General features: G+C 46.6%; 1 protein-coding gene across 6 annotated transcripts in view; it reads left to right on the top strand.

Moving 5' to 3' along the window:
• The window catches only part of LOC128342310 (major histocompatibility complex class I-related gene protein-like), a 29,221-nt gene extending 8,056 nt beyond the window's left edge, over positions 1-21,165 (top strand). For 4 of the 6 annotated variants that reach the window (XM_053289490.1, XM_053289491.1, XM_053289494.1 and 1 more), the window contains 3 exons: positions 3,966-4,250; positions 7,506-7,592; positions 14,683-21,165. In XM_053289490.1, coding sequence (XP_053145465.1) covers positions 3,966-4,250; positions 7,506-7,592; positions 14,683-15,080 — 770 coding nt within the window. In that variant the 3' untranslated portion in view covers positions 15,081-21,165. Of the gene's footprint in view, positions 1-3,965; positions 4,251-7,505; positions 7,593-13,361; positions 13,585-14,682 lie in introns of those variants that run through there. The other 2 variants (XM_053289492.1, XM_053289495.1) reach the window with 2 other exon arrangements.
• The last annotated feature ends 2,827 nt before the right edge of the window (positions 21,166-23,992 follow it).

The raw sequence follows: 23,992 nt of genomic DNA, 5'->3' as shown, positions 1-23,992 counted from the left end.
TGATATCCTAGATGGGCTAGATCAGGGATTCTCAACGTTGGCTCCCCAGATGTTATTGGACTTCAACTCCCATAATCCCCAACCAAAGTTCACTGGGGCTGGGGATTATGGGAGTTGAAGTTCAATAACACCTGGGGACCCAAAGTTGAGAATCCCTGGGCTAGATGATGCTACTCACAGCTGGATTCACTGCTAATTGACTGTTCATACCCAGAGAGTGCCCATAAATGGCCCCACGTCTTCTTGGAGGAAGGCCTTGAGTACAGTGCCACAGGGCTCTGACGTGCGCCATCTGCTGTTCAACACTTTCATAAATTCTTTGACTGAGAGAGCAGTCAAAGCTTTTCGGATCTACAGATGACACAAAGCTGGAGGCAAGAGCTAACACTTTAGAAAACAGAGTCAAGATTCAATATGATCTGGACATGCTCAAATATTGGGCCAAAACTAAAAACACGAGCAGAGAAAGATGTGAAATTCTGCATTTGGGCAAGAGCCCTCAGTGAGCAAAATCAACAGTAAATGCCCTTAGTTGATTTTACCCTTTTATCATAGGGACTTCAAAAGCTAATAATACAGGAAATACAGATTGGTTTTCAATACAATCTGATTGTTAAATACAAATTGGAAATTACAGAGGAAATACAGATTGTTTTTCAAAATGACTAAGGATTATATTTTGTCATATTAAAAAAAAATTTAGAAGATTAAAACAAAAAGATAAGATAGCCAACATGAGCCCCCACCTTTTAGGAGTTGATCTTTAAACTGTTATATATCAGCCATTTTAATTTTTTTTGCACAGATCTGCACCAGATTTAGAGGTGTGGTATCTCTTGTCATCTAGTTTCTCTCTGGATAAGGTCAGACAGGTGGTTTATATTTTATGATTGGTAGAATGTTGAAACCATTCCTCATGTTAACTATACTGGCACTTCTGTTCCAGTATAATATTAGGCTTCCTCAATGAAGAAATGCAAATCTGCAGTGTAGATTTGGGTCAAGTGAGGAGGCCATTTTCAGAGCAGCCAGGATTCAAAGGAGGTTCTGCCTCTTCCACATCGATTTGCTTAATTCAATAAATGGAATAGTGTGTCATAAGTAGCACAATGTAGATTAAGGAAGGAACTGAAGGATGCAAATTCTTGAGTGGGAAAGAACTGCATTTCTAAGCCCCGCCCCCCGGAAGGCAGTGGTGCAGCTAGGTTATTCCAGAGCCTGGATCTAATGTCTTCTGTACACACACACACACACACACACACACACACACACACACACACACACCCCATATAGAGGTTGTTTTGAAGATGATGATGACAGAACCAACTATGTTATTTGCATTCCTCCTAAATTATCTAGGGCAACTTCCCCATGAAGGGAAGAAGGAGAGGTGAAAGAAAAGGGTGTCAAGAAAAGGCTGTCAAGAGAGGTGAAAGAAAAGGGTGTCATAACAACACCCTTACAAAGCATTTTCCAAAGATGGAAAGGACTGCAGAGAGATAACCTGGGGTTTGAGGCCTTGGGGCCCTCCTCTTTCAATGCCCCCTGTGGTCAGTGGGATTAATATATTGGGGAGCCCTCAGTCCTGTGAGGTCCCAGGGGCAATTTGTTCCCTTTGCTCCCCCTTCTCAGCATCCCCTGGGGATGGGAGCATGAGCTCTCAAAAGAAAAAGGCAGTTCACAAGATCAGACTCAAGGGAGGAGAAGGGGCCGAGACAGGCTTGGGAGTTTGCCTGGTTCTGTTTTCTGCTATGAGGGCCTGCTTAGCTGCAGCTGGAGAGGAGGACTCCAGCTGCTGACTGAGGTAAGAGGAAATGCCCTCCTCCCCAGCTGCCGCTTAGTTATTTATTGTTAAATTTTTATATCGCCTCTCATTAAAACAATCTAAATGTTTACAAAACATTTAAAACAATAGAAGACTATAAAATATTAAATTGGAATATAAAAACACAAACATAATTAAAAGTTTAAAAAAACATACACAAAAGGACCATAAAAAACAGAGCAGCAGCAACAAAGAACGCTCATATAAAACCCTGGTTTAAAAAGCCAATATTTCGCTTGCTTTCTAAGAACTGTGATGGAGACTGAGGAGCAGATGCCAACCAGGAGAGCATTCCAAAGTCTGGGGGCAATAATGGAGAAGGCCCTGTCCCAAGTGCACGACAGCCGACCCTCCCTCATTGTCGGCCCACAGAGCAGGGATCCCTCAGATGACCTCGTCAAGTGGGCAGCAACCCTTGAAACCCTCAGTGACCCCTTGAGGGACCAACTTCCCTGAGCAGACCATCAATTTGTTTTTCACTCACACACAAGCAGAAAATGGGATTGCACGTAGCTCCTGAACTTCTGATTGTGTGAATGAATCTTGAGTCATGGAAAAAGCAGGGAGTCAATCTACAATGGAAGCTTCCTTAGAAAAGAGGGGACACTTATGCAATCATTGGGTGGGCCAAAACAGCAGTGACAATAGGCATGAAGGGCTCTTGACAGTGGCCCAGTGAAGAAGAAGAAGATTGTACTCCCATCTCTGCAGGCAATGTAGGTGTCGCCTCTCTTCATGCCACTGCAGGACCTCACCAGTCTATGTGATTTGCTAATTGACATCTGACTCTCTGTGTCTGATAAAATTCCTCATAAGAACAGCCCTGCTGGGTCAGGCCCAAGGCCCATCTAGTCCAGCATCCTGTTTCACACAGTGGCCCACCAGATGCCACTGGAAGCCACAGGCAGGAGTTGAGGGCATGCCCTCTCTCCTGCTGTTACTCTCCTGCAACTGGTACTCCTTCCTGCCTTTGAGGTTGGAGGTGACCCACAGCCCTCCAACTAGTAGCCATTTATAGACCTCTTCTCCATGAAGTTATCCAAACCCTTCTTAAAGCCATCCAGGTTTTTGGCTGTCACCACATCTCGTTGCAGAGAATTCCACAAGTTGATTATGTGTTGTGTGAAAAAGTACCTCCATTTGCTGGTCCTAAATTTCCTGGCAATCAATTTCATGGGATGATCCCTGGTTCTAGTGTTTTGTGAGAGGGAGAAGAATTTCTATTTATCCACTTTATCCACGCCTTGCATGATTTTATAGACCTCTATCATGTCTCCCTGCAGTCGTCTTTTTTCTAAACCAAATAGCCCCAGGTGTTGTAGCCTTGCCTCATAAGAAAGGTGCTCTAGGCCCCTGATCATCTTGGTTGCCCTCTTCTGCACCTTCTCCAGTTCAACAATGTCCTTTTTTAGATGTGGTGACCAGAATTGTACGCAGTACTCCAAGTGTGGTCGCACCATAGTTTCGTATAAGGGCATTATAATAGCTGTTTTATTTTCAGTTCCCTTCCTAATGATTCCTAGCATGGAATCAGCTTTTTTCACAGCTGCCGGACATTGAGTCGGCACTTTCAACGAGGTGTCCACCACAACCCCAAGATCCCTCTATATGAAACTGGGTCAGCTGACAATGAGAAGAGAGGGGGAGGATTGGGTTATTGAAAAGATGGTACCTGAGCAGCTTAAAAAATCTATCCAGTGTCTGTCATTTCCCTTCAATTAATGCAAGGATCATAACCAAGCAAAAGCGAGGGCTTCTCAGAGGTATCAGATGGACCATTGTGGGAAACAGAATGCTGGACTAGGTAAGCTTTGGGCCTGATCCAGCAGGGCTGTTCTTATGTTCTTAACCAGTTCAGTCATTGGAGTTTCACCACAAAGCCCTGACGGAGCTCACCGGGCGAGCCAATGAATACTAATCATTGCCGTTGAAAGTGTTCAATGTCAGGACAACAAGGGTTGGGAAATGGCCATCTTGGGAGGTTTCCATGTTTTGGGATGCAAAAGGATATAATTACACTCCAGAGGGTCACCACAATGACCCCGTGGAGCCCTGTCCTGCTGTTTTGCATATAACATCCATCCTCTCTGCCAGCTAACTGAGAGTCTTGGTGTTAACACCAATGGTGCTGATTTTGCAGAGCCCCCAGCAATGAAGGTGACACGCCAGGTGGGCCCTGATGGCCTTGAGATCCTCACCTGCCGGGCCCATGGCTTCTACCCCAAGGAGATCGATGCCACCTGGAGGAAAGACGGGGAGATCTGGGAGCAGGAGACCTTCCGTGGGGATATAACTCCCAACTCAGATGGGACCTACCACACCTGGCTCAGCATTGAGATTGACCCCAAGGAGAGGGAGCACTACCGGTGCCACGTGGAACATGATGGCCTTCTGGAACCACTGGACATGGCCTGGGAGAAGCCTGGTGAGAGAGTGTGGGGGGTAGAAGGAGGGTCCTTTGCGGGAGGGTGTGGCAGATTCTGGGAGGAGGACATTTTCCTAGGGAGGGACTTCTGAGCAGCACTACAGGTTAGAACATAAGAAGATCGGAAGAGCCTTGCTGGATCAGGCCCACGGCCAATCTAGTTCAGCAATTGATTTCCCACAGTGGCCCACCAAATGCCTCTAGGAAGCCCAAAACCAGGAGATGAAGGCATGCCGCCCACCTGCTGTTGCTGTATTCAACCTGATCTTTTGGCAGCAGCACTCAGAGACTGACACTTTTATGACTTTGGTTTGACTAACATTAGACGAAAAGCGTAGTGCTAGCTTTCACTTTCTACTTTCTCCTTTTTACTTTCTCATGGTGGGAAGGCAGAAGGGAAATGTAATTTTGGAATGGAATTTTGAACGGACCAGAAATGAATTGGAAAAATACATGAACGTGATGTGAAAGAGTTGGAAAGTGTGTAAAAAGTGTGCAGGGTGTGTGTGTGTGTGTGGTTGTTCTCCCTACCTTGGCTGAAGTGGAAAATTACAGGTAAAGGGTGATTTGGAGACATGCCAAGACAGAGAGACAGAGAGTATAAGGTCTGGTGGTGTTTATCTTCTTTTGAAGGAAATTTTAAGGGGCTTGAACTGAAGTGAATCCCTTATATTACAGAAGATTGGAAGGGATACTTGGCTCAGTGGAGGAAAAGGGAAAACCTGAGAGAGCAGAGTCAATAGTTTTTGTTGTTCTTGTTCATTTTTGCCATATGGGGGAACTCAAAAGACTACATTTGGAGTATAACAGATCTAAGTTGGATTCAAGTTAGAGGAATAATTTTTGGATGGGGTTTTTCATTTCCCCCCTCTCTCCTTTAAGAAAGTTTTTGCACTATTTGGATTGCAAAACACCAAGGATTACAAATTACTAAGGACGGAGTATTCACATACTTGGATTATACTTGGTCAAGTCATAAACAATTGAAGTAACTGACTGGGTCAATACATTACACAGCTTGGAAAAGCTGAAGAAGACTTTAAGAAGATCTGAGAAGGCTGATGGACTCTGCAGATTGTGAGAGAACTCTCTAGTCTCAATTGAATAGAAGTGTGAATTTACGTGTTTTTATTTTCTTTCTCTTTTTCTCTGTGAATGACTGAAAAACTGTATTAACTTTACAATTGTAATGATTGCTTTAGATAATAGTCACCTGATGTTCTAGAAAAATTTCTGCACAGTATTATCTTAGAGAGATGAAGAGGTTTTGAGGTTTAGGTACTTAGGTATAGGTGTTTCTAGTTTTTTGGAATTAACAATTTCCCCCGAATTGTAATTAGACAAGTGTAATTCTGATTGTAAAACTTCTCTATATGTGGATATCTTGAATATGCAATATAAAGTTCTTACTTAGCAGCATAAAATCATTTCCCCAGTTTTCAGTTATAATTGATTCATTAATTATTTTTATTTTATTGCTGATTACATTAGTTAATGCTAGTGAATGGGAAAATATTAGCGTTTTTTCATTGATTGGGATTGAGTAGGAGATACTAGGGTGAAAAGAAATAGCTTAGAAAGATGAAAATACAGAATAGTTCTTGCTCGACTGCATAAAATTATTTTTTTGGTTTTGGTTAATATTTGATTCTTGTTAATTATTTTTGATTTTATTACCGGCTGTATTGGCTAATATTGTTGGATGAAAAAATATAAATGTGCATTTTTTGTGAGAATGAGTAAGAAACCACAAACCCTAAAAGGGAAGGGGGAAGGGCAAGATGATAGTGGAGAAGAAGATACTGGTAAATTATTAGCGATGGAGTTACACAAATTGAACAAAAATATCCAGCAAATGGAAGAAAATTTGGCAAGCAAAATGGATTCACTCAAAATAGACATGAATAGTCAATTTTTGGAAGTGACTAAAAGAATGGACAACTATGACCAAGAGATTAATAAGATATCAAAACATCAGGAAGTGCTATTATCTGGTCAGAATAGACATTCCGTAGAGATTGAAAAGCTGAAGAAAAAAGTGAAAATTCTTGAATTCAAGAGCTGCCATGCCAATTTAAAGCTTTGTGGAGTGGGGGAAGATATCGGATGAGATAATTTGAGAGAAGAAGTTGGAAAGCTTTTGGCTGAATTTCTTGGATGGGGCGAAGGAGAGACCCTGGAAATTGCAGAGATCTATAGAATTAATTCGGCATATGCCCGGTATAGGAAAATACCCCGATATACCCCAGTTCACTAATATGCAAACCAAGGAAGAGATCCTGCAGGCCCAAAGACGGAATCCACGGAGGGTTGATAACAATTATATACAGATCCTAACAGATGTCCCACCGGAGATCTTAGGCAAGCGCTGAAAAATGAAATTTTTAATGAAGATTTTGCAAGAGAGAAGGATTAAATACAGATGGGCGGGACCATTCCGTTTAGACGTTTTCTTGGATGGAGGGAAGGCTTTTGTTTATATAGTGGAAGATGCAAGGGCTATGTTGGAGTCTGTAAAGGTGACAAAAGAAACGGCGGAGGGAGAGAAGGAAGAAGATGCCAAGATGGATGAAGCAGCTGCTTATTAATTAAATGGGAAGACGGAGCAGCTAAAAGTATTCTCAACAAATATAAGTGGACTAAACAGTCTGTTCGAAAGGAAAAAGACTTTTTTAAAATTAAAAAAAGAGGGCATGGATATTATTTGTCTTCAAGAGACTCACATAAAAAGTGATAATGTAAATCTGTTGGAATGCCACTGACTTGGTCAAATGTTTGCTGCATCAGGGAAAAGAAAAAAGAAAAATTTTGTTGTTATATATATAAAAAACCCGACATGCACTTTAGAGAAGCAGATCCAGGACAAGGATTGCAGATTCATTATTCTTAGATTTCAAACACCAAGTAACAAATTGACAATAGCCTCAATTTATGCTCCAAATGATAATAAGATAAAGCTTTATGAGAGATTTTTCCAATCTCTGTTGGAGATGCTAGTAGGAGATATTTTGAATTTTGGAGATATGAATGTGGTCCTTTGTATGAATCAAGACAAATTGGGAAAATATAAGAGGAATGCCAGCAAAGTGCCTAAAAATGTGGATATAAATACCCATTAGAAAAATGATATACTTTTTTCTCAGCACCTCATCAGACATATTCAAGAATAGATATGTGTTGGATCCTCCTGTTCAAGGATCTCTGCTGAGTCTTTGAGCTTTCAGTCTCAATTTAAATGTGTCTGTTCTGTTTCAGGCTCAGTGCCCATGGAGATCATTGTGGGTGCCGTACTCGGGGCCGTGGCTGCTGGTCTGCTGGTGGCTGGGATTGTCTTTTACATCAGTAAGTAAACTGAATGTATTGGCTGGGCTGGGTGTGTGTGTATTATTCTGTGGTGGATTCCCACTAATTGGGGTCATTCATACGACCTCAGCGTGATGCTTGGGAGGGCTAGGCAGAAGGCAGCCCTCATTCTATTCTATTCTATTCTATTCTATTCTATTCTATTCTATTCTATTCCTCCTCAGATGAGTGGTGACTGTCTTGGGCTCTGCCATGCCACAGGCCCTCATGAGTGGCACCGTGGCAGAGTCCAAAGCTGGGATAGGGAGGAGGAAGTCCTCCTCCTGCATCCCAGTGTGCCCCATGCTGGCAGCGGAGCAGCTGCTCTCAGTAGACCAACCGCTCTGCTCGGTGTGGCCGCTCCTTCCCCCCGATTTGCTGCCCCAAATGGTGGTGGGTTGGGGGAAAGCCCAGTTACCTGGTGGCGATCGCAAAGACAATAGCTTGCCGAGGTTTGTTCTACCTCCGTAACATGATAGGTTAAAAAGTTGGACTCCACAGGTATGGAACAGCTGGTTTCCAGTGCTCCAGACGACACAAGCAACCAGGCAGCTCCTGTCATGAGAATGTGTTCTGGCATTGGTAGTTGATTCCTGATAGCGGTGTGCCCGAACCGGTCCGGCGGCCATTCCAAAGAATGGCCGAACTGCCGGACCGGTCCGGCCCTGCCTGGTTCGGGTCCGGGTGGGGGGTATGCCTTTAAGGGCGGGAGTGCTTGCTTAGCCCTCCCGCCTCCTTGCCCCCGCCAGCGCCCGTATTTAACAGTATAGGGGCGCTGGAAACCAACCGCCCCCCCCGCTGCGGTGGCGGCGGCAGCGGCGAAAGAACTCCCCAAGCCAGCCAGCCCTCCCTCCCTCCCAGCTAGCTGCCCGCCCGCCCGCTCGCTCGCTCACCCGCTCACTGGATAAGAAACGAGAGGAGCTCCGGCACAGAGCTCCTCTTGTTTGGAAGGCCTCCTGCAGAATGGCGGCTTGCGCGCGCCGCACCCACCCACCCGCTCGCTCACCCGCTCACTGGATAAGAAACGAGAGGAGCTCCGGCACAGAGCTCCTCTTGTTCGGAAGGCCTCCTGCAGAATGGCGGCTTGCGCGCGCCGCAAAGCACGCCGTTCTCCGGAGGCCCGGTCTACCCACCGGGAAAGGGCCGGGTAGACCGGGCCTCCGATCGCTGAGTAGACTGGGCCTCCGATCGCCGGAGGCCCGGTCTACCCAGCGATCGGAGGCCCGGTCTACCCGGCCCTTTCCCGGCGGGTAGACCGGGCCTCCGATCGCTGGGTAGACCGGGCCTCCGGCGATCGGAGGCCCGGTCTACTCAGCGATCGGAGGCCCGGTCTACCCGGCCCTTTCCCGGCGGGTAGACCAGGCCTCCGATCGCTGGGTAGACCGGGCCTCCGGCGATCAGAGGCCCGGTCTACTCAGCGATCGGAGGCCCGGTCTACCCGGCTCTTTCCCGGCGGGTAGACTGGGCCTCCGGAGAACGGCGTGCTTTGCGACGGGGGGGGGCGGCTGGTTTCCAGCGCCCCTATACTGTTAAATACGGGCGCTGGCGGGGGCAAGGAGGTGGGAGGGCTAAGCAAGCCCTCCCCGCCCTAAAAACAAGGCCCCCCTTCGGTGCCGGTCCGGACTTCTCCGGACCGTGCACATCACTAATTCCTGAGAATTTGGTGGTACCCACAATTCCACCCTCCCTAAATGATCTTCTTAAATGTAAACATAAGGTTATTCAAAGTATAAAGACCTGCAAATATTTTCTAGGGCTGTGCCTGGCTGATCCCGATCAAGACCCTGCTTGCATTGTGCTAATGATGCCGGGGATAGCCTGAAGTGGTGTAGTGCGGCAGGGATGCAGTCCTGGTACTTGTTCCACTCCAGGGTCTCAGCAGGGATGCAAAGCCCTTGGCTTTCTAGATGGAAATTATGTGCTGCTCTTGCTACTCCAGCCATTTATTACCATTCTTCCTGTCTTGGGAACATAGGGAGCTGAGTCAGATCCTTGGTCCATCTAGCTCGATACTGACTGGCAGCAGCTCTCCAAGGTTTCAGGCAGGAGTATTTCCCAGCTCTTTCTGAAGATGCTGCCAGGGATTGATCCTGGGACCGTCAGCATGCGAGTCCTATGGATTAGTGTTAGGACATCCTAAAACAAATGACAGGGAATGCCCACTGAAATGCATTGGTTCCTTCCAAAAGCCATGTAATGCATTGAATTTCCCAGTGATCAAAGGCTATTTGAAAATTCCGTGCATTCCAATGGCCGTTCGGAAGGGACCAGTGCATTTTAGTGGGCATTCCATGCAATTCATTAGCACATTCCCAATAGTCTACTCAGGGATTCTCAATGTTGGGTCCCCAGATGTTATTGGACTTCCATAATCTCCATCTAAAGGCCACTGGGGCTGGGGAATATGGGAGTTGAAGTCCACTAACCTCTGGGGACCCAACGCTGAGAATGCCTGGTCTACATGATCCTTGACTTCTTGTAACAGAACTCCCCTCCCCAAATTATTATTACATCTCTCTGAGGGGTGTGGTTATGGGGTGTGATTATGGGGGCTGTCAAGGAGAGAGCCTGCACTTCTGAATTTGCTACTACATCACTGATAGCCTCGATTGCACTGAGCCGCTAAATCAGTATCGCCTCAATGCATCAGCATTTGGGGGCTGACGTTTAGCATAGATCCAGCTTCTGTGACAAAATCAGCCAATTTGAGTGGTGTTTAAAAAACCCACCTTTACTGGCCTGCTCTCACCCTATAATGCAGCAGGAGTGGAAGTAACACCGTGATACGACATCCTTTCCCTGGTGCATTACTTGAGGCGGGGGGCGGGGGGTGGAGTGGCAGCACTCTGCAGCTACACAGGAGGTAGAGGCTGGTGACAGCTCGTTTCTGTTTGTTACACATTTGCGTTTATGGCCTGAGTTATCCTGAAGATTTGGAAGGGTCCCGGAAATGGATACCAGCTTAAAAGATGCCCTGTGTGGGGTCTCTGCTCTCTGGAAGGAGTGGCACCAGGGAAGATCTGGGCTCTTCTGCTTCCCATGGAATTACATCTGTGGTCTGAAGGTTACTCGCTCAGGGGCATAGCGAGCCCGCCGGCGGTCCATGTGCGGCCACGGCGGGAGCCCCCGCTAGCTCCGCCCCCACGTCTGACGTCAGACGCGGGGCTAGCCACACCCCCGCATCTGATGCCAGACGTGGGGGGCGTGGTCTGGCTCCCAAACGGAGCCTTGAGGCTCCGTTCGGGAATTGCCCTTTAACTGCCGAAGGGGCCGCGCAGCCCCTTCGGCAGTTAAACGAAGGCTGGCGCTGCCTTTGCAGCGCAGCCCAGGAGCAGCTCTTCCCTGCAGGGAAGAGCCACTCCTGGGCTGCGTTGCGAACGTAGCAACAGTCAGCTCCTGAAGGGGCCGCGCAGCCCCTTCAGGAGCTAGTTAGGCAGGCGTTGCATTCGCAGTGCGCAGCCAGAAGCGACTCTTCCCTGCTTTTGCAGCGCCAGCCTTAGTTTAGCTGCGCAGCCCCTGCTCGGGAGCTAAACTACCACCCCCACGTCTGATGTCAGATGCGGGGGGCGTGTTGAGGCAGCTCTCGCGGCTCCTGATTGGTCAGCGGCCCGGGTTCTTTGAACCCGTTGGCCCAATGGTAGCTCCGCCCCTGGTGATGCTTCACAGCACCTGAAGGCCTTTGTAACATTTGGGGGGATCTGGTGATGCCCAGCATTGGTTTTCCGAGCCTGGGACAAGCTTGGAGCACAGACCCACCCCTGTGCGGGAGGATCCCATTCTATAGGCACCATCTCATGTGAAAGAAGACATTGTTCGCATTTCATGGCTTGACTAGTAAGCCAGAGGTTGCCGGTTCGAATCCCCGCTGGTATGTTTCCCAGACTATGGGAAACACCTACATTGGGCAGCTGCGATACAGGAAGATGCTGAAAGGCATCATCTCCTACTGCATGGGAGATGGCAATGGTTAACCCCTCCTGTATTCTACCAAAGACAACCACAGGGCTCTGGGGTCACCAAGAGTTGACACCAACTCGACGGCACACTTACTTTACTTTATGACACTTTACCAAGTGTGGTTTTGGTTTCCTGATTCCTCAAGTTACTGCCTTGTTGGAGCCAAACTGTGGAAAGATCTTGTCTGGTTTTAAAAACTAGAGGATTGAATGCTGTCCTTCTTAGCTTCTTTTAATTCCCTTTGCTGCTCCTTAAGTTTCAGAGGGCCTGATTTTGTAGTCATAGCCAGACATAAAAGTATCTTAATTATACATGTTCACTGACAAACACAGTACCTAATGCTCAGGGACCTCTTTTCAGGAGGCTGCGCAGGGAAAGGGAGATTGTCAGAAATCAACCCCTCCCCTCACATGCAATGGAAAACTTTGGTTTATTGGTGGTGGAGGGTTAGGCTGCTTGTTGGCCCCTCTCTTCTCTTTCGTTGGAGTCCAGCTTGGAGCAGGGACTGTTCTCTATGGTTGTGCTGAGGTTCAGAGGTGCTTGGAGGGGTGGCTTGGAAGCCCAGCACAGTTGCAGAGACAATGCCTTCTCAGTTCTCACCCTGTCTAGTTCCATAATGGAGACCAAGAAAGAGATGGCCTTGTGAGTGGGCTGCCCCCCATTTCAGGATTCCACACAGCTGTGTTCCTATATTGCAGGAAGTGCCAGTGGCCACCCAATCCTGCCCCTCTAGTGATGTTCCGCAAGAAGCGTGAAATTTGAATACGATTACAACAAATATTTATATACCACTTTTAAAAGATGCCTTATTCGAGAATAAAAAGTGGCTGCTGATACAGGCTGGCCAGTCTTGCTGGTGGGGGGTTCTTCAGGAAGTGGTCCCCCCTCCTTGATAATTTTGGTGCTCCCTCACCCCATTAGCTTCTCCTCCTTGTGCACTGTCAATGTAGCAGGAAGCAAAGGATTCTGGGGCTTGTGGTTCTCAAGAGAGGCAATCACATAGATTGGCAACAATCTCTCTTTCCATACTAGAAGATGGCCAGACCAGCCGCTCACTGAGTTAATTTGCTTCTACCTCTGCTTCTGACTGGCGCCAGCAAATTCCACGTCATCCTACAGAATCCAGAGACACCTCCACCCCCACATATAGTAAAGGAAAATAAGTTTGCATAACTGTGATGCTCAATTCAGCCTCCCCCCACCCCACGGTATTGGACTTATAGTCCAATCCTGGAATCCTGGGCTCTGGCAAAGTATACCCAGCACCTATCCAGAGTGCTGTATCTGCCACCATGGGACAGGACAAGTAGAAGATCTTCAGTACGACTTAAAATTATTATTCATTTTAAATACCTAAAGTGTATGTGCAGATCGAACCTAATTTGGAAGGATGGTAGATGAGTGGAAAAATAGAAAGAAAAAGGGATGTGGGGTTCTGGGAATCTCTTTCTCAGAAGGCAAACAGGGAGCTTTCCAGACTAGACCCTACAATGGGGTCAGGACCTATCTCAGAAGTGTGCTTCCACACTTCCTGCATCATGACACTGCAGTCCCTACACGGACAGCAGGGTGCTCTTCACATTTCCAATGCCTTGTTTCGAATTTAATTGCTGTGATATAGAGCAAGGGCGTCATATATCCGGTGTGAAAAAGTTGCTGTTTTTTCGGGTTGTTAAGTTGCTATGAGACTTCTCCCCCTGCTGTTTATGTTCTGAACGTAACTTGCCCGAATGGAGGCATTTTGCTGCTGATGAGCAGCTAGTCTGGAAAGTGCCCAGAAATATTAATTCACTCATTTTCTTGTATTTGCAGTAAGCCTTGCATTACTGTCGTGGGTAAGTAGAGTATGCAAGGGGTGAGCTGCCATCTCAGAGATGGGGAGACTTCCAACAGACTCTGTGGGGAAGGTGCTGTCACAAGTAGCAAGTGCTCAGAAAGCTTGTGGGATCTGCTTCCCTGTGGGTTGCTAGGAAGAGAATGAAGGAACATCTGCTGGGAAGAACTGAGGGGCCAGGAGTCCTGTCTCACTCGAGAGGTGGGCATGGACAGTCTCTGGGGTGCAGGCAGGGGCGTAACTAGGGAAAATTGTGCCTAGGGCAAGCACTGAAATTGCCTCCCCCCCCCCATCCAAACATCTGACACCCATCTTTCAGATCAGTGTTTCCCATAGTCTGGGAAACATACCACTGGGGATTCAAACCAGCAACCTCTGGCTTGCTAGGCAAGTCATTTCCCCGCTGCGACATTAGGTGGCTACCACAGGGCCTAAAAAGGAACATCCATTATGTTCCATGGAGGCATCAATTATAAAAATGAAGGCACCCATTGTATTCTGCTGTAAGGGACACGTTTTGGAAAAGCCACATCTAACAACCCTGAGGACAAACTTCACTCTGTATTTATTGCATAAGCAGCTTCCTTACTGGCTAAGCAAGATACTCTTATACAGAAGCAGCAAGCATGACCACAAGCACTAATCAATATTTTCATTCAGCTACAAACAGAGTTTGGGGAGGGGGGGGGGTGAGAAGAAATGCAACATGCATACAATCCCTGCAGAAACTTGTCATATCCCCAAATTATCATGCAATCTTTTGTCAAATTAAAAATTGCCAAATTAAAAACTCTCCTCACAGATATGTCCCTGTGCAAATAACGGAACAGAAACCCATCCAGCCACCTATCCCAGCGTGGCGCATCACTTGCCTCCATCCGTCTCCAGCCCCAGGACTAGGAGGGTCCATCCCCATCGGGATCCGGAACTCCAACACCTCTGCCATGGAAGAGCAGGAAGAGCCTGAGCAAGCTCTTTGGCGTCATTTCAGGCAGTGCTTGCTGCCTGAAAGCGTCTATTCTTCCTTTCTCTACCTCTAGGGAGAGAAAGGGGAATAGATGCTTCCAGGCAGCAAACGCTGCCTGAAATAAATGTCAAGTGCTCACTGTGTGTGGGGGGCTCTTAGTAGCCCGGGGTGGGCGAGGCACCTCTCCGGACAGCAGTTGGGGCAGGGCATGGCAGACATTGCGCCCCCCTGCAATGGCGCCCAGGGCACATGCCCTGCCTGCCTCACCCTTGTTACGCCCCTGGGTGCAGGGGGTCCCTTTCAGTGGTGACTCTTTGGTTCTGTCTTTGCAGAGAAAAGTCAGCAAGATGTTTCCAAAGCAGTCCGAGAACGACCAGCATTGGCAGGAGAAAGGAGCCTTTTCATCCCCTCACATGTACACACTGATGATCTACCCAGCATCTATGAGGAGCCTTATCACTCTCTGCATAGGAGAGGCATGTACAACAAGGTTGCAGAGGACACCCCACCTGCCTCCTATTGTCGTCGTCTAGATACTATGCCCCTCCCCACCTGCCACTCTAGATCTTGGCAAGAGGAAGCGGGACAGAGAATCTTCTTCTTGCCATTCTCCTCTCTTCGCCGCCGATCATACTCTCTTATGTCCTACGCTCCTCCTGGAATTGCAGGGCGAGGTAGAGGAGGACCGAGGTGCAAGACCAAGCTGCAGATGAAGAGTGTTTCACTGTAACATGGTCAAATAAAAGCTGCCAGGGGGGACTGGCCATGTGGGTTCAGAGGGCAGCAAATTGGTGCAGGTATTTTACATTTACAAACAGTATTTCTCCGTCTGGAAACACAGAGTGACTCAACTCCAGGAATGCCTGCCTCTGGTTCCGCAGAGGGGCTGTCTTCTCCTTGCAGAGCAAATGGGGACCTCCCCCAGTACTTCAGAATCTTGCTCCATTGGATTGGCTGGAAAGGGCTCTCCCTGTATTGCCCCTCCAGCTTGGGAAAAGTAGACTGTCTTCTGATCTTACTGGTGGTGGAAATATTGGCTGACATATTGTGCAAGGAAGGATATGTTGGCCCACCCAGTAATGTTGCATGCCTGCAAGTTGTGCAAATGTTATACAAGAGTAAGCCCATTGGAAATGAGCTTACTCTTGTGTAACATTTGCATATTTTTGCATAAATGTAACAATTTGTATACATAACATTACTGGGTTGACATACCCTGGCATCAGAGAAGGGATTTTTCTCAAAGATGACTTAGAAAAAAGATGACTGCAGGGAGACATGATAGAGGTCTATAAAATCATGCATGGTGTGAAGAAAGTGGATAAAGAGAAATATTTTTCCCTCTTACATAACACTAGAACTAGGGGTGACCCCATGAAATTGATTGCCAAGAAATTTAGGACCAACCAAGGGAAGTACTTTTTCACCCAATGCATAATCAACTTGTGGAATTCTCTGCCACAAGATGTGGTGACAGCCAACAATCTGGATGGCTTTAAGAAGAGTTTGGATAACTTCATGAAGGAGAGGTCTATCAACAGCTACTAGTTGGAGGGCTATAGGCCACATCCCGCCTCAGAGGCAGGATGCCTCTGAATAGCAGTTTCAGGGGAGTAACGGCAGGGGAGAGGGCATGCCCTCAGCTCCTGCCTGTGGCTTCCAGTGGCATCTTGTGGGCCACTGTGTGAAACGGGATGCTGGACTAGATGGGCTTTGGGCCTGATCCAGCAGGGCTTTTCTTAAATAGCAACTGAGCCAGCAGGCATGGAAGGGACTCAGTTACACAGCTCTCTTGGTGTTGCCCTGAAAAGGGATGAACTTAAGCCTAAGGAGGGAAATGATAGATTGATAGTCTCTCTCAGATTTCTTCAATCCTAAACCACGGATTCAGCCTGCATCGCTCCTTGTCATTTTCACTGCTGCTATGTGCGTGGGGGGAGGGGTGAGCCAAGCAATCTAAAACACAACAAATATAAAACTGTAACAACAATTTCACATAGTAAAAGCAGTTTAAAAAACCCCAGGATAAAAACAACTAAACAGTTTAAAATTAATTGTATTTACAACTTCAAAGAACTGTTAAAAGTCACCCCTTTGCCCCGTATCTGCCCCAAAGACATGCCAACTTCAAAAATCACCCTTTTGCCCAATCATTCTGAAATCTGGGTGGTAGTGCCCCAATAGCTGGGCAAAGGGGTGATTTTTAAATGATTTTTGAAGTTGGCATGTCTTTGGGGCAGAGATGGGGTTTCAGGGGCAGAAGAATGGCCCAGATGGTAGTGCCCCAATGGGTGCCTGCTACCATCCAGATTTCAAAGAAATTGGTGGAAGGGGTGATTTTTAAAGAATTTCTGAAGTTTGCGCATCTTTAAGCTTTTCCCCATAGGGAATAATGGGGATTTCAGCAGCCCCATAACTCCACTTGGGGGGCATCAGGGTGGCCCAGAGCAAGGTGTGGTGTAGTGCACATAGGGTGCCAACCCACCCCCCAAACCACAAGCCCATGGGGCACTGGGTTTTGCTTTTTTCAGTGTCTGAGGTGTTAGATTCTCTGGTAGGAAATGACTGAGAGTGGACTTCCCTAGTTATAACCAGCACTTTGCATTTTGCCTGGAAACTTATTGGCAGCCAGTGAAGCTCCTTTAATATAGGAGTGATATGGTCTCTTCAAGATGATCCAGAGACCAACCTGACTGCTTTACCAATTGCAGTTTCCGGACTACATACAAAGGCAGCCCCACATAGAGCATTGGGGCACTACCACCCGACCCACTGTGGCACTCCTAGGAGGCACCCAGAGGCAGAAATGGGCACTGTTTGTCCCCATTATCCCATAGGGTGGATGCAGCACACATCAGCAACAGCAGCAGAGCTTTGCAAAGAACAAGGTTTCCAAAGGTCACACACACACCACATCCACTGTGTCCCACCATCCCCCTCAACAGAAATTATTATTTTATTATTATTTTTAATTATTATTTTGATTTCTATATCGCCCTTCCAAAAATGGCTCAGGGCAGTTTACAAAGAGAAACAATAAATAAATAAGATGGCTCCCTGTCCCCAAAGGGCTCACATTCTAAAATGAACATAAGACACACACCAGCAACAGTCACTGGAGGTACTGTGCTGGGGGTGGATAGGGCCAGTTACTCTCCCCCTGCTAAATAAAGAGAATCACCCCATTAAAAGGTGCCTCTTTGCCAAGTTAGCAGGGGTTGCAATTGATCTACACACAACAGTGTGAAACAACAATGAAATGCACTGACCCACATGCCCCTTCCCAATGCAGGATAACAGCAGCAGCCAGAAACCAGCGAGTAAGTGTGATATCGCAGATGCAGCCGATTAGGGCCAACAACGTCAAATGCCCTCCCTCCCCCAAGCATTTCATCAACAAGCAACTGACACAGCTACATCTGGGGCACCCGGCCATAAATGGGTTAAGTAAGGATGCAAAACATTCTGCCAGTGGTACAGTGAGGTTGGGCCCTCCTCTCACCTACACAAGTAGAAGAGTGATAATATCAACAACGGCACACAATTTTTGGTGCATTTTTTTTGACATTTCTGCAACGGATCAGAGCCTGTGGCACCAGCACAACCGATTGTAGATGCAAGCAATCTAGTTTGAATAAAAATGATGACGATTCTAGAAGTCACAATATGACCCAATCTTCATTGCAAAGAAGTCCACAGAGAGAGAGAGAGAGAGAGAACCTGTCCTGTGCCCATCCATGAGGTCCCCCAAATACACAGGCACAACAAAAAACCAAACCAAGGCATTTGAATTGCATAATATTGAGTATTTAAGAGAATGTCTTCTTCACTATGAGCCCCATCGCCCATTGAGATCATCCGGAGAGGTCCACCAGCTTGTCTGGTGGCTACATGGGGACGGGCCTTCTCTGTTGCTGCCCCAAGACTTTGGAATGCGCTCCTTGCTGAAATAAGAGCCTCCCCATCAGTGACAACTTTTTAAAATACATAAAGACTTATTCCTTCAACCGTGGTTTTTAATCTAACTGTGTGGTTTTTAATTGTTTTAGGGTTTTTATCTTCTGTATTTTAACTTGTTTCATGTTGCTGTCAACTGCCAAGAATTAAAAGTTTCGGGTGGTATAGAAGTATGATAGATACTTTATTCTATCTATCTATCTATCTATCTATCTATCTATCTATCTATCTATCTATCTATCTAATACAATTCGTGCTTGTCTTCTGTTATCATTCTGCCTCAAGCAAGCACAACATTATCTATGTGTACAAATGGCAACAAATTAAAAATGAGGTCTATTGGGAAAGGTTCTGTCAGGGGAAGGAGAGGAAGAGGGCCAGTCTTCTTGCAGAGCAAACAGAGACATCCCCTACTACTTCAGAATCTTACTCCGTGGAATTGGCTGGAAAGGGCTCTCCTTGTAGCAAAATATATTGACCTTCAGCTTGGGAAAAGTAGACCATCTTCTGATCTTACTGGTGGTGAAAATATTGGCTGACATATTGCACAAGGAAGGATTTGTTAGCCCAGTAATGTTGCATGCTTGCACATTGCGCAAATGTTATACAAGAGTAAACCCTTTGGAAATGAGCTTGTGTAACATTTGCCTATTTTTGCATTTGTACAATTTGTGTATACATAACATTCAGGCGCGGAGCAGGACCACCGGCGGCCTGTGTGTGGCGGCTGCTGTGGCCCCGCTGACTCCGCCCCCGCGTCTGACATCATACGCGGGGGCTAGCCACACCCCCGCACCTGACATCAGATGTGGGGGTGTGGTCTAGCTGAACGGAGCCTTGAGGCTCCGTTCGGACTGGGAGGGGAGAGAGTTGCCCTTTAATGGCCAAAGGGGCCGCATGGCCCCTTTGGCAGTTAAACGAAGGCTGGTGCTGCTTTTGCAGCGCAGCCCAGGAGCGGCTCTTCCCTGTGTGGCCCCTTCAGGAGCTACAGTGCGCAACCAGAAGCAGATCTTCCCTGCTTTTGTTTAGCTCCTGAAGGGGCCACGCGGCCCCTGCTCGGGAGCTAAACTAGCCTCCCTGCGTCTGACGTCAGATGCAGGGTGTGTGTGTCGGGGCTGCGTCTTGCGGCCCCTGATTGGTCGGCAGTCCGGGTTCTTTGAACCCGTTGGCGCAATGGTGGCTCCACCCCTGATAACATTACTGGGGTGACATACCCTGGCATCAGAGAAGAGATTTTATTTCAAAGATGAGATTTTATAAGTTTGAAAGCATTTTAGAAGTATTTATTGAGCTTTCTTTCTTTCTTTCTTTCTTTCTTTCTTTCTTTCTTTCTTTCTTTCTTTCTTTCTTTCACTTCCTCCAAGGAGATCAGAGCAGTGTACATGGTTATTTTTTATTACTATTATGAATTTATATATACTGCTTTTCAATAAAAAAGTTTCCCATATACAAAGAAATATGATAGTTCCCTGTCCCAGAATAGGGATGTACACAAAACCAGCTTGGCCCGTTTGGTTCAAATTCAAACCAGATTCAAACCAGGGTGGGTAGGTTTGGTTTTTGTTTTGCTTGAACCCCCTGGTTGCTTGAAACACTCCCCCCCTTTCAGTTTGAATTTGAACCCCATTCAAACCGGTTCGAAAAGATTCTACACGGTATAATGGGGACTCAAACCGGCCCATTATTATGTAGAGCACCTAGGAGCACAAAACTGGGGTGAGTGGTTGGCACCCAGGGCTGCCAACCACCCACCAAACCCCACAGCTCTTTTATTGTTATCTGTAAAGTAATTAAAATACAAAACACTAGCCTACACCCATCCTACCCAGGGTGTTGAAAAAAGGTTCTATAAACATTTAAGTGTGTATTAAGACAACCTATTTTTATAATCTTACGAAGTATTCTTAATTGTATCTAAAAGCTGAGAAAGCCTCGGATGGAAGCAGTCTGTAGTAATTGAATAAAACTGTTTTTTAGCTCTTTTCTTTTTACAAGCCTCTCCGAGTTGGTTTTTAACTTAGGAAAGGTGGGGGGCAAAGGGGGATTATTCTGGTGCAAACATGTCCTCGGGGGCTCAGCATCTATCAGCTTTCTCACCACATGTAGGCTTGCACATGGAAGATTTTTGTACTTATCTAACAGCAAAATAAAGAGAATTTTTCCTGGGATTCTACCCTAAGCCCAGGGAACTTCAAGCTCTGTCAGTCAGAGGGGTGGTGGCGGTAGGCTTTTGAACCTACCGATAATACATAAGAGTTTTAGGAGAAGCCTAGCCAGGCAGCTCCACAGGGATGATCCAGCATTTCTTTCCCTCATGTGAGCTTGCTCTGAGGCAAAGGCTTTAATCTGCTACAACTCTGATTTTGAAAGAACTGCACTGGCTACCAATATATTCCTGAATGACATACAAAGTGCTGGTTATTACCTATAAAGCTCTCCATGGAATGGGTCCAGGGTATTTAAGAGAATGCCTTCTTTATCATGAACACTGTTGGCTATTAAGGTCACCTGGAGAGGTCCAGTTATGGTTGCCACCATTTCATTTGGTGGTGACTCAGGACCGGGCCTTCTCTGTGGTTGCCCCGGGGCTTTGGAATATGCTCCCTGTTGAAATAAGAGCATCTCCTTCTTTGTTTCGTTTTAGAAAGACCCTCAAGGTGTACCTGTTTTCTCAGGCTTTTAACTGAAAAATGTAAACTATTTAATGTGTTTTTAACTTGAGATGGTGTTTTTATTTGTTTTGTGAATTTTAATTTTTACATTTGTTGTGTTTTAACTTGTACCCCCCTAGACATGCATTTATAAATATGCGTTTATCAGGTGGTATAGAAAGATGATAAATAAATAATTAAAACAAATGAGTGTGTGTTGCAATATTTACAGGGCAGTATCCATTGGTCATGCAGCCTGGCACTGGCAGCAGTGTAGGCCAGAGACAGAGTCAGAAGTTGCTGCTCTCTAGCCAAGCTGGGGAAGGTTGGCCTTGGGTGACCTGACCTTCAGCAGGGGGGGAGGGAGGAGATCAGGCAGCCGCTAGACCTTGTGCCCCCTACTGTGCTGTCCCATGCTACCTTCAGCAGGAGGGTGGTGCTCTTCCTCCACTGGGAATTTAGGGAGAACTTTAGAGAGTAGTTGTGGAGGGCAGAGCTAGAGGCAGCTGTGCATTTTGCCTACAATATTTGGAGCAGTCAGGGTGCAGTGTACACCAGTCACAGCAGAGTAGCAGTAGGAGAGAGGACATGCCCTCACCGCTTGTCTGTGGGCTCCCCAGAGGCATCTGGTGAGCCACTGTGTGAAATAGGATGCTGGACTAGATAGTCCTTGGGCCTGATCCAGCAGGGCTGTTCTTATGTTCTGTCTCCCTGCAGGGAAATGGTCATGATGGGGCAGCTCGCACTGACAGGTTTGGTGGGATAGGCAAGATGGCATTTAGGTGGGTCCTGTTAATGGAACTAGCCCAGGGGTGGTTGGTCAGCACCCCAGTGTTCAGGCTTTGTGGGGGAATTAGCTTTTAAGGGGATCAGTTCTACCAGTTTTAATTTGTGAAAACATTTGGACTCAAGGAATGACTGGATTGAGACAAGGTTATAGTTTCAAAATATAAAGAAGATATTTATTGTAGGATGGGGTACATAAAAGAAGAAAGTAATGTGGTTAAGGCAATATTACTATTAAAAATATATTTTACTACAATGAGGCATTTTAGCTTAATGTCTAATTGTGCTAGTTTCCCAGGCGGGCAAGAGAAAGCGGCTTAACAGATGGGGGTAGCTTGGATTTAAGAAAGGGGAGCAGAGATAGATGGGGGCCCAAGAGTGGGTCAAGCATCCACTTTCACCTTCACCTATTTCTTGTCTCCCAACAGCCTGTTGAGATTGAGAACCAGGTGACCTCAATGTATGCCAGGAAAGACTCAAGTGTTGTTAAATACCCAAAACCTCATGCAAAGGGATAAGGACATGCCACAATCAGGGAGAAACACTGCACTTTTGAATTCAGAGTCCTGAACAATTAAGTGTCATCTTGCTAAGAGGGGGATTTGTAATTTACACATACTTTCCAGAGTGCCCTTTGTCAGACAGAGAAATCACATCTTTTACCTATAAGGGCTAAAAGCCTATGTTTGTGAATAGTCGAGTCAGTAGAACAGAGGGACTCTTGAACAGGGGTGTAGTGGAGCGGGGGATGCTCAAGGACGGAGCGCTGGTACTTCTCGGTTTCTTTGGCCATTGGGGTGGGCCTGGCTATGGGGTCTGTCATGGAGAGTGCCTGCACTTCTGAATTTGCAACTATATCACTGCTCTTGAGGTTGCTGACACAGAATGTTACCTTCTGTGTGAGTTAGATGTGTTCGCGAGTCCATGCCGCATGGCTCCTAGGAGCATGCAGAGTTCACCATGGTGCACGCTTTTGTTTTGTGAACTGCCACTAAGATCTACTGAGCCTCCTCTCTAACACCACTAGACAGGGGAGAAAAGTACTTATATTTACTTAAATAAACTAGATTTTGGCTGTTTTAAGCTTGATCTGGGCTGGAAACTTGCTCCATACTGCTTCCCCACTTGCCTGCTCTGGCTTACACGTTCTTTAAGAGGTTTTGAGGCATTTTGCTCTGTTACAAGTTCACTCTCATCTCTTGAAACGTAGGGGTTTTGGTTGCGATTTGTGCGTACTGCTGTTGCTCTGCAAAGCGAGAGTTCAGATATTCATTCATTCATCCATTCATTCGATTTCTATACCGCCCTTCCAAAAATGGCTCAGGGCGGTTTACACAGAGAAATAACAAATAAATAAGATGGATCCCTGTCCCCAAAAGTCTAAAAAGAAACATCAGATAGACACCAGCAACAGTCACTGGAGGGGTGCTGTGCTGGGGGTGGATAGGGCCAGTTACTCTCTCCCTGCTTAATAAAGAAAATCACCACGTTAAAAGGTGCCTCTTTGCCAAGTTAGCAGGGGTATGTAGATATGACATTCTGCAAGGATCCATACTGTCACCAATGCTTTTTAACATCTATGTAAAACTGCTGGTAGAGACGTCCCTAAGGTGGGGACTCCTTAACATTTCATATGATTACAGAGGTATAGTGACTGTTGAGAGACTATGTAAATATGTGAGTGAGTGAGGTTTTGGGACATGTCCAACCAGCTTGGACACATAGTGCCTTTGTAATTAAAAAAAAAAAGTTAAAAGCACAACACATGCCCCTTGCTTCACAGTTCTCACTCAGGCCTTCTGAGCGTTTTCGAGACTATGAGATTTGCAATGCTTAGAACGTTGCAAAGTGTAACGGAATGAGGCAGTGGTTTGAAACGTGAGTGCAGCAATTCTCACGCAGTATTATATGCAATGTGACAAGATTTTGCCTGTCCATATTGCCTGTCACTGCAGTGGTTTTTCCAGGCAGGGAACTTCCATATTCCACCTCTGGAACACATTCACTGGCCCCTGCTCCTCCTCAATTTCAGGCCAAGGGGATTATGGAGAGGTGGGTGGAATCGCTGATGCGATGGAACTTCTTAAAAAAAATCCTCAGTGCATTTGTGCAAATCTGCCAGCAGGGGGAAGCGCCATTCCAAAACAATGCCTTTTGCCATTGCAGGCTAGCACAGGGCAATCAAAGATAATTTTTTAAAAATCCAATAGTGGAGAAGGAGGGAGGAGGCGGAGGGGAGGCAAGTGCT

Source organism: Hemicordylus capensis, chromosome 2, assembly GCF_027244095.1.
Source record: "Hemicordylus capensis ecotype Gifberg chromosome 2, rHemCap1.1.pri, whole genome shotgun sequence".
NCBI lineage: Eukaryota > Metazoa > Chordata > Lepidosauria > Squamata > Cordylidae > Hemicordylus > Hemicordylus capensis.
Note: the sequence above shows the minus strand (reverse complement) of the source record. Positions and strands in the feature narration are given on the sequence as shown.